Genomic DNA, 13336 nt, shown 5'->3' on the forward strand with positions numbered 1-13336 from the left:
GCTTCTGAGTGCTGGGAAACCTGCTCCAGATCAGCTGCAATTCTGATGCTGTAAAGGCTGATTTTTTTACTCTCCACTGGTCTTTTTTTATGTATTGACATCTGTTCCATATTGGGAGTACATAACCCTTAAATTATATTTAAATAGCAGTAAAATAAAACTGCAACCTGCCCGAGTTCTGAACTGAATTCAGGATATTTGAAATATTAAACCTGCAGTCACTATTTTGATGAAGCTTAATGCAGCAACTAAATATGACAGTAAAGCTGAGTTTAATAGAATTTTTACAGTATAAAATAAGATTGAAGACTGAACGACCTACTGTCTGATTGTACTCGAGACCTTCTAGTGACTTCAGATTTCTCCCAGGTTGCATCATTTATTTCAATTTGACCAAACCCTGCTGAGTCTTGTGCCGTGTAGGATGCTTTCTTGTGCTCTTTCTGCCGCCTCACTGCCACACTGCTGTACACTAGTGGTGGGCAGGTGGAGCTGGCACACCATTTAAAAGCAGTTATAAAACACCAGACTGTGGGCCCATGCTGGGAAATGAGATGCACCCACCCAGGCCGGGGCGTTGACGTAGTCACACATCTGCCATGTTCGCACCCTTTTAAACTTTTAACAGTGTTGAAATGCAAAGCAGCAGTATCAGCTTTCATGTTGCTGGGCTGACTCGGTGTATTTATTCTTTTATGACTACATACACATACTAAAATCCAGCTTGAATACAATGCAGTGCTCAGTAACGTGTCATCATCATCAAATGTGGCACTGATTTGTTTCAATTTATAAAAAAATCTTCAACACTTTGTATATTTTGTGATATTTTGTGACTGTGTGATCTTTACAGGAATACACTAGCCTATGTGAAGATGTCACATGTGTCATCCTGGGATATTAAATGTGCAAACATGCTGAAATATGATGAGAAAAGAGTTTCAATGACACAAATAATATAAAACCTAGAATGAGAATACTCTCTGCACATTTCATACACACATACATGAAATAAGGGAAAGCTCAACTTCCCAGTTTTAGCCTAGAAGCCTATAAAACATGCATAAAATAATAAGACAGCAATATATATTCATTGGTTCCCTCGCTTTAGCGCCCCCTCTCTGCTGCAGGTATATCTGCCGATGAGTCCGCTTTAATCGATGATTCGGAAATCTACTGTTTTACATCGCGGTCATCGCACGTCGCGTTCATTGGCCATCAAGCTCAGCGACGCGCATCCCAACCAATCACAGACGACGACGTTGAAGCCGGGCGCTCCGACAGTCTGGGATCGTTTAGTCGTCCTGAGGAAGCTAGGGAAACGAAAGCTAACACGTGGGAACAGCAATTTCATGTGTTTTGCTGTGACTTCAGGGTAGTTAAGTGCCTTTTTCAACCGTGCCTTGTTGACGACGAGCCCGCGGAGACTCTCCGGAGCTGACAGTCAGCTCTTAGCAAACCTGCGAGCTGGTTTATCTGCTTTTGTAATGGCGGACAACGGAGACGATGACTCTCAGAACAGGATTAAACAAGGCGACTACGTTGTGTTGAAACGAGGAGATATCTTCAAAGCTGTGCAGATTCAACCGAAGAAGTAAGTCAGAAACTGTACATGCAATACACCTTTTAACTAGCTTCACATAGGTCCCACTGTATGCCTCTCATATATTATAATTTCTGTGTCTGGGCACTGACATTAACACAGTGGACCTCCTGCAGAGGCTAATGAAGGGCTCTAAACATTTTCCCTCTTGTCTACTCACAGGAAGGTGATCTTTGAGAAGCAGTGGTTCTTCCTGGATGGAGCAGTGGGAAACTTTTACAGCACCACATTTGAGATCGTGTCCGGGGTCCTGCAGCCGCAGAAGCTCAAGAACACAGACAGCTTCACCGGTGTGCAACCTGCTGTGATCAGTCCCATTCATGTTTTGAGTCACACAGCTGACACTTCCTGCGCCTCCAGAGGCATTTAGATGTGTGATGCATTTCTCTTATTTCCAGACTGCATGCAGTGAGCCAACTGAAAGGCCACTGACAGCCTGTTACTGTTTCATTTTTCACTTTGAGTTATCTTCTCTACGTCTCTTTCCTTTCCCAGATGCAAAAGAAGCGGGCACAGACAACAGAAACATTGTAGACGATGGTAAATCCCAGAAACTGACCAGGGATAACATTGAGGACCTCAAAGAGCAAGGTCTGAAGGGTCAGGTACACAGTCATCTTGCAATTACGTACATAAATGGGAAAGTTTATGAAAGAATAATGCTGGCAATAATCTATGATTCATTGTTTTTTTTGTTATTGTCATCATATTCCATGCAAATCCAACAATGCATAGATCCTACTGACAAGTATTGTCCATCAAGGCCAAAAAACTACTAAAAACACACAAATGAACCACATTATTGCACTGGGGCTATGTTCCTTTATTACCCTGGGGCCAATAATACTCACTATTATTAATCCTCAGCTGAAAATAGTCCCTAGAAATGCGCCGTTAAGTCCTGTTTGAGTAATAAAAGTGACCCTTTGTAAGAGATTTACTTCGTTAGTAGGAACCAGTGGGCCACATGCTGGAAAGGGAAGACTAATTGTGTTGAGAGATGGGCCAATGCATTGTTGTTTTTTGTCCTGTCATGGGAACTTTATCTTTTTGAATCATCCGATAAAATGCTGAAGTATAACAGGAGAGAGACTAGTGACAGCATGTGTATGCGCTCCACAGGAAATCATCCAGCATCTCATAGATAACAGCTCGACGTTCAAAGATAAGACGGAGTACGCCCAGGATAAGTACATCAAGAAGAAAAAGAAGAAGTGAGTCACTTTTGATGATACACCCACAATCTCTTTGCAGACTTAAATTAATGTAGGGCGCTGTAATTAATGTTATCGGTTGTTCCCATCTTGTGCCCTTCCAGGTATGAAAATACTGTGAAGATTGTAAGACCGTCCTGTCGCATCCTTGCTATGATGTACCACGGCCGGGAACCAGGGAAGATCTGGTGAGGCAGCACATGGATTAACAGAATGTTTGTGAAAGTTGTATTTTTATGGAGTAGAAGAAGATGATGTGTATGTTTTCGTGTGATGCAGCCACCTGCGGTACGACACACTCGCCCAGATGTTGACTCTGGCGAACATCCACGCTGGCAGCAAAGTTCTGGTGTTTGATACTTGTGCTGGCCTCGTGCTCGGAGCCGTCATGGAGAGAATGGGGGGTACGTCAGTCCTGTGAACTCTTCTGCCATGTTTAATGGTTTTAGCTTGTTCTATACAAAGAGTGTATTTTCTTTTTCTATTTTCCTTTTTTTCCTCAGCCCTTTGTGTAATCACCCACTCTTTCCTCCTCATCCAGGCTATGGCTCAGTGATCCAAATGTACCCAGGAGGCGAGCCTGTCCGGGCGGGTATGGAGAGCTTTGGCTTCCCTGCACATTTTCACGATATGCTGCATGGGTTTCCCATCTGCCGTGTCAATGCTCTGCTGGCAGGCACTCTGGACACCACTGCCAAAGATCCCAGCACTGGTAGAGCTAGCCTTTTTTCATTATTGAAAGTCTCCAAGATGTTTATAGCCTTGTTGTTTCCAGAGGAAGTTACAGGCTGGTGCCGAAATGCCAAAGAAAGCAAAACATTTCCCGGTTACACAAATGTTTTGCAAAAGATGGTTGTCATTTTGTCAATATTTTTTTACCTTAAATGGAGGTGCATAGGCTTTTATTCAGAAGTACATAAAATGAATAATTTATCATGACTCTGTGACCTTCCTCTGATATAGATTCTGTCCTTCAACATTACAGATGTAAAACAGTCCAACATGGCTGCAGAGGAGAGGCAAAACAGGCCTGAGGCAGAGCAGCGGGGCAGTCCACAGGAGCAGAGCATGGAGACGAGCAGTGGTGCTGATGGAAGCCATGACCAGGAGAAAGAAGAGAAGGAGAAACGCAGAGAAGCCAAAGTATGCCCACTATTTACTAACTGTACATACGTCATCTTCAGTATTTGTTTTACTGTCATGGCTTTATACTGTATTTGTAACAGGAACAAGCCAGCCTGGAATATCAAAATTGAGTCTGAAAGAAGGAGTCATTTATTATATTTTGTTTTTGTTCTTTAGGCTCAGGAAAGACTGGTGAAGCTGGAGGAGAAACGAAAGAAGCTGGCAGCCGCTGCTGCCCTGCTGGAAGGCAGGAATGCTGATGGGTTGGTGTCAGATTCAGCTTCAGCTTTCACATTTCTGTTCCTGTGCAACCGCTGTGCCCCACCTTCAGCATCAGCCTCTTCTCTCCTCCGTCTCTGCTATATCAGTTCTGGATTGCGCCCATAGTAAACAACAGTAATTAAAATAGATCTACAAGGATGAGAAACTGATGAATGACTAAACTATTGTAAAATCTGTCCATAAAAGTCACAATAAATCCTCTGACATCACAGATGATGATTAGCACATGGTGGTGCCCTTTTCAAGGTGAACAAAGCGATTGCTTTGCAGTTTCCCCGTCATATAAAATGAAGAATCGCTTTATAGCTTTTGTTATGATTGATGGATGAAGTGTTGTGAGGGTGACATCCGAGCCAGAAGCACAAGTATCGATCTGGTTAGCCTATTGATTTTCCGACATCATAGCAGCTATATCATAAACAGTACCTCAGAACACAATTTTCCAGACCGCCCTAAATCAACCTCTTTTACTGATTCTCATCCAGCTGTTTAAAATATTAAATCAATGCCTACAATAGGTACTAAATCCTGAAGCCTTCTGCTCATAACTCGCATCGCTGATGAGATAAATTACAATACTGCCAACCAACACATTTCCAACAACAAAGTGTTAGGTTTACATTGATTTCTTGTTGGACAGGTTTGTTTGATCATCTGTTTGTTTCTCACATGCAGGTTGGTTATAGCCAGTCGCTTTCACCCGTGTCCAGTCCTCATGGGCCTGCTCCCATTCCTCGCCCCTTCCAGGCCTTTTGTAGTCTACTCCCAATACAAAGAGGTAAGATCAACGATGATGGTCTGTATTAAGCAGAGCAGGCATCCACACTGTTGATGTTCCCCGCTGAATGAGCGTTATTAGTTGTCTTAGAAAGATACCTCATTAGCTGCCACTGCACACAGGTTTTTATTGCTCAGAGTTCCAGTGGGAAATGGCCCTATTGCATTACTGCAGCGGACATCCCTGTCACTGCCAAGGAGTTACAATGCCTATCACGTCCCTCACTTATTACCTCCGTTGTGCTTATGTTGCAAAAATGATTGTGCTCGGTGTGTGTGTTTATGTGTGTTGACTTGTTGACTCTGCAGTCCTCCTCTCAACGCTCCTTTTTCATCTCTCCCCCCTCGATCTCTGTAGCCTCTTATCGAGTGCTACACTAAACTCAAGGAACACGGTGGTGCGGTCAGCCTCAGGCTCACAGACACCTGGCTCAGACATTATCAGGTAAGATTTAAAGGTATAATATAAACATTTCCGCATTAGAATCTCTAAAAACAAATAGATCTCTGTCGTATATTTTGTCGAGGTTGTGTTTCCAGCAATGCTCAAACCCAAACAAAATTAAGGATTGATTGACTATTTGTAATTTGAAAAGTGTCGTTTACAGCGAACCCATGAAGACTTATAACCCAAATCTGCATGTCTCGTTTTGGTGTCTTTCAACTCGTTGTTTTGGATTTTCGGTCCACAACTTACCTGTATTGACTTGTCGTCTTCCTTTTCTCATCAGTTTTGTTTTCATATGTGTCAGGCAGCTGTTTTCAGTGAAAAAATACAAAAACAATACACTTTACACTACCTGCAGGTGAATATAACGGAGCATTTAGCAGCTAATGAGCCAGATATTTTTCCCCTGGAGTTGGAGACTAAATGGGGAGTAAACACGGACACAGCTTCATAGAAATGCTAATGTTGCTCTGTGTTCTCTTGTTATCAACTCTTTGCTAACATGTTTGCCAAATTAACTTGATAAGGCGGCACTGCATCGGCACACCTTGTTCAGCCGGCCAGAAAGATTCATCAGTGTGGGTTTAATGCAAAGTAAGGAATGGCATAAATCACAGTCATTTCCAAATTGCTCTGAAAGATTTTTTATTAACGTCTGTCTGTCTTTTGGTCTCTCAAATGTCAATTGTGTTAAAAAATAAATGCCATGACAAAACTCCCTCATCTCAAGGTGAGATGGTGTAATTAGTTGCTGTGTCTGACCAGCATCTGTAGTTTAACCATCAATATCCCCAATTTGCAATTATTTAAAACTTAGAAAAACAGCAAATAGTCGCAGTTAGAAGCTGAAACCAGCTAATGTTTGGCATCTGTGCTCGCCTTAAACCATTAAACCAATTATCAGAATTGTTGCTGATTAATCAATCCACTGATTGTTTCAGCCCCAAGTAATTACTTCATTTACTGCTGGAAGAAAGTCAATTAAGTTCACTTTGTATTGGCTGAACCGTGTTGCCGGTATTCTGCACTGAGCAGCATCAATTCTTTGCAGTTAGATACCTGTCTCTGCCTTGATCCATTATTAGAGACTCCCACTATTTTCTCTCACTGCTCATTTTTTATCTTCTCTCACAGCCATGTACTGTGCAGCAACTGAAAAAATGTGTTTGCATACTCAGAGATCTTCCCCTCAGGACCGATGTGTTATTTTTCCCCCAGCACTTCCTGTAGAGTTAATGTCTCCTGACTGTATTTCTGTGTCATGTCTGTAGGTGTTGCCTAACAGGACACATCCTCTGCTGCTGATGAGCGGGGGCGGGGGCTACCTCCTCTCAGGAACAACGGTTGCCATGGACCGTGCCAAACCTGCAGGCTCCCAGCGAGCCGAGGAACCAGCACCAAAGAGACTGAAACTGACAGACACTGAAGGATGAACGAAATACTGAAGCATCAAGGGCACATTACCAGTGGCTTATAGGGATTTTTCCTCCAGCATCAACTTCTCTTTCTGTTAACCTGAGTTGACACATCTGGAATACGGGAGACAGAGTGTCTGGTTTGCATTCATCAGAACATTTTCTCCCCGTCTTGTGTATTTAGATCAGTGAAGGCATGATGCTGAGGAGTAAACTGTAAGCTGTAAGTTCGGCTGTATGACCTAGGTGTACATGTTATGTAAGGAGCTGCTGAAATAAACTTTTGTGTGTTGAGAGTAAGAGACAGCTTTTGTGTTTTATGCCTCAAGACCAGGTGAGGGAAACATTTATTTTTTGCAGTTAATCCAGTTCTAACTTGTTTTTGTTATTATCCCTGCAGGAAGTGCCATTTGTTATATGATCCAGTTGCATCTGTATCTGCACACTATTAAAAAACTAAAAACTAAACAACCTGATGTGTGCAACACTTTTTTTTCCCTGTCAAGAAATAACTTAAGAGAAAATTGTTTGGTCCCAGAATAACTCCTTTTTATTGAGTGCAGATTGAACAAACTCTTCAGAACACAATTATATGAATCATTTGTTTCAAATGTATATTATTTTCATAGTTTCTCTTAATGTATATATATAAACATCAAAACCATTCCCATGCGGATTAATTTGATAACATCAAAATACCACAAATACCATGATAAACAAGTTGATAAAATGTTTTTGGCAAGGCTCCAAGGTTTTTCTTATTTTTTTGTCTTTTTCAACATTGTAAGCACACTAAATTGGCAGACATACAGTAAGACAGCAGCTTTTATCCACTGATAGTCAAAAATAAATGCTGTCCATCCAGTGTTACGCATTGTTGTCATGCAATTTGGCAGCGATTTTCTGCAGCTCCATGTCCATCGCCGCTAGGTTCTGCAGCTCTTTCTCCTGGAAAAATAGGAAATATTTACACATCAGCAACCAAATACCAACAGTTACAGTCTGTTATTCCCTAGGTGTGGAATAGAAATTGGGATTAAATTATAGATTAGCCTCGTTTTCCCATGCTGCTCCCAAAAATCTGTGTAAATATGCTGAATTGGCAATTCGGGTTAAACATTTCTTTATTATTCCTTGAGTTGTGGAGCCTTCGGGACGGATAAATCACTCCGCCTCCTCCCTCCTGGTTTGTTTTTCTGCTTCAGACTATGTCTCTTCAGGCCATTGCTCTCCTTTCAATGGGTATATTATGACTTTGATTGCTCTGGGAGGCTATAATCATGAGGTTCTTCGGTGTGATTACTGCAGCAGTCATAAAAAAGCTTGTGTGGAGGGCACAAATGAAAAAACAAACAAGCGGAGAGAATGAGAGCTGGAAAGATGAGCTGCGAAGGAGAACTGATTCGAGCAAGGCAGTAAAACTCACTGTATGTGTGCCAGAGTTGAGAAACGAGTCACTGCCCATGATTGCACGGGCTCCATTTTGTTTTCATGTAATCGGGACGTGCTCGTGAGGGACAGTTCTTGATGTGCATTTGCACTGATGCATATTCACTCCTGCTCTGTGGGTCTGAAGGCTAAATCCTGACATCTTCATGTAGACTACAGATTTCCATAATGAGCCTTGCTGCTGTTTTTCCCCCCAGTGTGGTGGAGGTGCTTGATGTGCCTCATGGCTTTACTGGGTCAGCTGAATATATGGAGGAAGATTTTTTTTTAAAAATGGAAATACCAGCAGAATAAACATGAAACTTAGAAATGTATCTATTCTCAAGAATCTTTGAGCGCAGATTCTTGAATTCTGACTGTAGTTTTTAACATTTGCATGTGTTTTTTGGCCTCGGCTTGGTCTGGTTGTGTATTTTCACCAGCACTTTCAAATTTCATAGGAACATTACAGGAATACTACAGGCAGCAGTGTGTCTCTATGCCTCGAGCTCTTCCATGACTACACCTTGCTATTTGTCACTTTGATCATAAAGATGACACACCTCTTCAGAGTATATATATTATTATAGCATAAAATTGAGTATTTAAGATATTATAGATCCAAGACAAAACTGACCAGAGGGCAGGACTGAGAGAAAAAGGTGTTATTATAAATCTGTCTGCTACTTCGGCATCACGGACAGGATTTATTATTACACTGCACCATGAGGCTGCTGATATTTTAGAGTTATGGTCGACGTTATGTATTCTACTCTGCACAAACCTCAGTCAGATAAAGGATCAGTGGGTCAGGCAGACGAGACTAACATGTTTAACTAAACAATCGCTCTGCCCCTGCGCTCCCTCTGCTACTAGGGGATGGAGAAGGGGGTGGCAGGTTAACGAGGGGGATGCATTTTGGTGATTTTGCTAACAAGCAGAATTGCATTCCCCCTCATATCGACTATTCAGTTCAGTGGTCTAGTTAGAGGTTTAACAGAGTGAAAATGACAAATGACAAATAGATCCTCGTGTCGATCATCAGTTTTTACCTCCTGTGCAGTGAGTGTTTTCTGTTGCATGCTCCTCTTTGCCTCCTCTTGATTCGAGTGGTTTGCCAGCTGGTTTATCTTGTAGCTCAGCAACTTGGCCAGTTGGTCCATCTGAACACATTAAAGGCAGAATTCAGGGTGTCGGGTCAGTACTAATTGATATATCATCATACACATGTGCAAAGAGGCTAAGGAGATATACACAAATTACCAAAGGAAAAATTGGATTTCAAGATCATATTTCCTAAATCTGCATGGTTAGGTTGATTCTTCCAGTCTCTAGTCTACAGCTACAAGCACCATGTGTATCATATTGCTTACCTTATTTGAGGTTGCAGCATTCTCATCTGAATCCCTTTTATACCATGCAGGGTGGTAATAGCCTCTGAAAATCCAGGGATTGCGCTTCTCGGCCAGATACCTGAAAAACAGCCCCCAGGAAGATGCTGTTGTACCAGTTGTTTCTATGTCAGCACATCTACAAAGGTTTTCTTCACTTGTTGTGTACATTTTTGTTACTGAACGGGTTTCAGAATACAACCAAACTAGTGAAGAGTAGAAGTTGTTAGATATGGTAAAGTATAGAGTACCTCAGAGCGTCGGTCCTGTCCTTTGCCGCCTCTTCGTATTCCCCTGAATCGCCCCTCTGTTCTTCCTCTTCTTCTGACGAGCCTCCGCTGCGCTTGTGGTATTTCTTTTTGTGGTGGTATCTATGTGTTGGCTTCCATAAGCGCTTTTCTATTTCTTCCTCTTCTCTTCCGTTTCTTTTGTCCAAACCCCAGGATTCCTGGCTGCGTTCCTCTTCCGGTTCTTCTCTGGGTTCCTCTGAGAGCTCTTCGTCACGCTTGTGTTTCCTCTGGTGGTATCTGCCGGCCCTCCATTCTCTTTTGTCTCTTCCAGTATCAAAGTCCCAATATTCCTGGCTGCGTTCCTCGTCTGGTTCTTCTCTGGCTTCTTCGGAGAGCTCTTCGTCACGCTTGTGTCTCCTCTGGTGGTATCTGCCGGCCCTCCATTCTCTTTTGTCTCTTCCAGTATCAAAGTCCCAATATTCCTGGCTGCGTTCCTCATCCGGTTCGTCCCTGGCTTCCTCGGAGAGCTCTTCATCACGCTTGTGTCTCCTCTGGTGGTACCTGCCGGCCCTCCAGTCTCTTTTGTCTCTTCCAGTATCAAAATCCCATGATTCCTGGCTGCGTTCTTCATCAGGTTCTTCTCTGGCTTCCTCGGAGAGCTCTTCATCACGCTTGTGTCTCCTCTGGTGGTACCTGCCGGCCCTCCAGTCCCTTTTGTCTCTTCCAGTATCAAAGTCCCATGATTCCTGGCTGCGTTCTTCATCGGGCTCTTCTCTGGCTTCCTCTGAGAGCTCTTCATCACGTTTGTGTTTCCTCTGGTGGTACCTTCCAGCCCTCCACTCTCGTTTGTTTCTTCCAGTATCAAAGTCCCATGATTCCTGGCTGCGTTCTTCATCGGGCTCTTCTCTTGGTTCTTCTGAGAGCTCTTCATCACGTTTGTGTTTCCTCTGGTGGTACCTACCAGCCCTCCACTCTCGTTTGTTTCTTCCAGTATCAAAGTCCCATGATTCCTGGCTGCGTTCTTCATCTGGTTCTTCCCTGGCTTCTTCTGCGAGTTCTTCATCACGTTTGTGTCTCCTCTGGTGGTACCTTCCAGCCCTCCAGTCCCTCTTGTCTCTCTCATCGTCAAGACCCCAATATTCCTGGCTTCGCTCGCCGTCTTCATCCTCCTCGCCACGTTTGTGAAGCTTTGTCTTGTGTTGGTAGCGATGCGTGGTCTTTCCCTCATTCCCATGCCTCTTGGCTATGTCCCAGGACTCTTGGCTACGTTCTTCCTCGGGCTCCTCCCTCTCATCTCCTAAAGTTTCCTCATCTCGTTTGTGTTTTCTTTGGTGGTATCTTCCGGGTCTCCAGTTCCTCTTCTCCTTGTCTTCTTCCTCTTCTTCCTCTTCACCTAATCTCCTCTTCTCTAGCCCCCAACTCTCCTGACTGCGCTCGTTGTCTTCTTCTTCTTCCTCTTCCCCTCGTTTGTGCTTCCGTTGTTGGTGGTGTCTTCCAGGCCTCCAGCCGCTCCTCTTCTCCCGCTCTGCTTCATCCTCTTCGTCGTCGTGTCTCTTCTCCTTCTCGTCACCCAGACTCCAGGACTCTTGGCTGCGCTCGTCTTCTGGGATTTCTCGTTTTTCCTCAACGGATTTCAGGAGAGCCTCGATGTCTTTCACGTCTGCTCCCTTTGCCTCAGTCCCCTCGGGGTGACCTCTGACCACCTCTCCATTAGTCGCTGTCCCCTCTGTAGTCTTCTTGTCCAGTGGAGCGTTTTTAACCCCTGTGACAGAACAAAAGAATAATCAAAAGAGGTGTTAAGATCCACTTCGTGTAGCTCTTTTGATCAAAAAGGGGGTAAAGATCCACTTAATCTAGCTCTTATGAACAGCTAAGGATTGATTTCTTATTGGACTTGAGCTTTTAGGTCAAATCCCATCTAGATCAAAATTGTGACTCACTTGTTTGATATTTAGGTCTCAATAAAAGTTGCTGTACTGTACTGTAAAGGAGGATAAGGGTCTCCTGAGTATTTATTAGTCTCTGTGACATGAAAACTATAAAGATCTTAAGAGCGCTACGCCACCAGATCATTGCCAAGATAGTCTTGCTGCATCAACAACATCCTTAACGCTCTACAGATGCTTCGCTCACTATCTCCATGCACACTGCTGCAAACCTGCTTGGAGGATTTCTTTGCATTCCTGATCCAGCTGGGAGTCCGGTTTGGAGAGAGCTTTGGACAAGACTTCAACCAAGCATCGTGTTACCTGCAACAAGACAAAAAAAAAACCTAAATATGAAGCTGATCCCTGCTGTTTTTCTGGCTTCAATTTCTGCACAAGCTGCTGTTTTAAAACTTCATAATTAAAAGCATACCACGTCTTCTCTCTGTCCTTCTTTTGCCACTGGAAGCGCTAGATTTTCTGCATTAGAAAGAAGAAAAAAAAGTGTTAAGATTTCTCATTGCATTGGAGGGATTGCATGTATTTTAAGTAAAGCGGTCTCTGTCCGTGGTCCTGAACTGCGCTCACTAACTTGCAGCACTCTTGCAGGAAAGGGAGAGAAAAAAAAAATCCCCAGCACTCTTTCTCTTTCACCTACCTGTGAGCAAAGCCGCAACCGCAACAAACACCAAAATAAGTCTCATGTTGGCGATGGGAAGGTGTTATCCAAAGAAACTGTGGTGGGCAACAAGGCGACCGAGTCCCGTCCTCTCCGCAGCGGCAGGAGAGAGCTGCGCTGACCGGGACGCCTGCTGCTCTGAGGATCGGAGTGGAGGAGCGCCTTAGATAAAGAGAGGAGTGGGCTGGAGAAGGAGCGTGGGAGGAGGGCTTCAGGCTCTGTTACTGTCAGGACCCATTAGACCTGCAGAGAGCCGAGTGATGTGTGAATTGGTAATCTAGTTAGTGTCACAGGTCGTCCAAGGCTGATCGATTAAACAGATTGACGGGGGGGGAGGACAGACAGGTGCAGGGAGGGTGGGTGGACACGACACGACACGACATCACGAAGATCCGTGCGCTCCTGACACTTCACATACTTTGTGAGGATTCGTGTTTTGTTTATATGATTCAGCCCGTGTTTGTGCTGCTCCCCACTCAAAATGAACGATGTTTATAAGCACTGAAGTTAAAGGATAAGTAAAAAATTCAGTCATTATCTCCTCAGGCTGATGGAAAGTCAGGTGCAAGTTTTTTTTTTTTAGTCCACAACACATTTATGGAGCTTCACAGGGGGGAAAAAAGTGTTGCAGCATTCTTCTGAACAGCTGATGTAGATGGGGACTTGTTTTAAAACGTGGAAAAATCAACCCTAATGGCTCCGTACAGCTTGTCCGATGTAATCCAAGTCTCCAGAAATCCAGATATTCCCAACTGGTTGGACAAAGTTGTTGTTTACCCTTTTTTTAAAGCCAAGCTAAGCTAAAAGCGTCAGCGTCCA

At 43.6% G+C, this 13336-nt stretch overlaps 2 protein-coding genes across 2 annotated transcripts; one reads left to right on the plus strand and one right to left on the minus strand.

Moving 5' to 3' along the window:
• The first annotated feature begins 1297 nt into the window (after positions 1 to 1297).
• trmt6 (tRNA methyltransferase 6 non-catalytic subunit) lies at positions 1298 to 7166 on the plus strand. Its single transcript, XM_073493551.1, has 12 exons — positions 1298 to 1594; positions 1766 to 1893; positions 2099 to 2208; positions 2726 to 2817; positions 2922 to 3005; positions 3097 to 3221; positions 3359 to 3529; positions 3803 to 3960; positions 4120 to 4205; positions 4900 to 5002; positions 5360 to 5446; positions 6721 to 7166. The coding sequence occupies exons 1-12, from the start codon at positions 1488 to 1490 to the stop codon at positions 6880 to 6882; spliced, it is 1413 nt and encodes a 470-aa protein (XP_073349652.1). The 5' UTR covers positions 1298 to 1487; the 3' UTR covers positions 6883 to 7166.
• A 565-nt stretch (positions 7167 to 7731) lies between these two features.
• chgb (chromogranin B) lies at positions 7732 to 12542 on the minus strand. The gene is made up of 8 exons (XM_073492388.1): positions 12497 to 12542; positions 12272 to 12318; positions 12072 to 12162; positions 10957 to 11675; positions 9935 to 10695; positions 9666 to 9765; positions 9345 to 9455; positions 7732 to 7812 (listed from the first exon to the last, which is right to left on the minus strand). Exons 1-8 carry the CDS (start codon positions 12540 to 12542, stop codon positions 7732 to 7734), a joined length of 1956 nt encoding a protein of 651 aa, XP_073348489.1.
• Between the last annotated feature and the right edge of the window lie 794 nt (positions 12543 to 13336).

The sequence above is a fragment of the Pagrus major genome, chromosome 22 (assembly GCF_040436345.1).
Source record: "Pagrus major chromosome 22, Pma_NU_1.0".
In the NCBI taxonomy this organism is placed as follows: Eukaryota; Metazoa; Chordata; class Actinopteri; order Spariformes; family Sparidae; genus Pagrus; species Pagrus major.

Excerpts from the sequence above, each read along its gene's own strand:
- trmt6 (XM_073493551.1), top strand. The coding sequence starts at position 1,488 with ATGGCGGACAACGGAGACGATGACTCTCAGAACAGGATTAAACAAGGC. Across the intron at positions 1,595-1,765 it reads GTGCAGATTCAACCGAAGAA|GAAGGTGATCTTTGAGAAGC; the intron begins GTAAGTCAGAAA and ends GTCTACTCACAG. Across the intron at positions 5,447-6,720 it reads CCTGGCTCAGACATTATCAG|GTGTTGCCTAACAGGACACA; the intron begins GTAAGATTTAAA and ends TCATGTCTGTAG.
- chgb (XM_073492388.1), bottom strand. The coding sequence starts at position 12,542 with ATGAGACTTATTTTGGTGTTTGTTGCGGTTGCGGCTTTGCTCACAG. Across the intron at positions 12,163-12,271 it reads AAGGACAGAGAGAAGACGTG|GTAACACGATGCTTGGTTGA; the intron begins GTATGCTTTTAA and ends GTCTTGTTGCAG. Across the intron at positions 7,813-9,344 it reads AAACACTCACTGCACAGGAG|GAGAAAGAGCTGCAGAACCT; the intron begins GTAAAAACTGAT and ends CTATTTTTCCAG.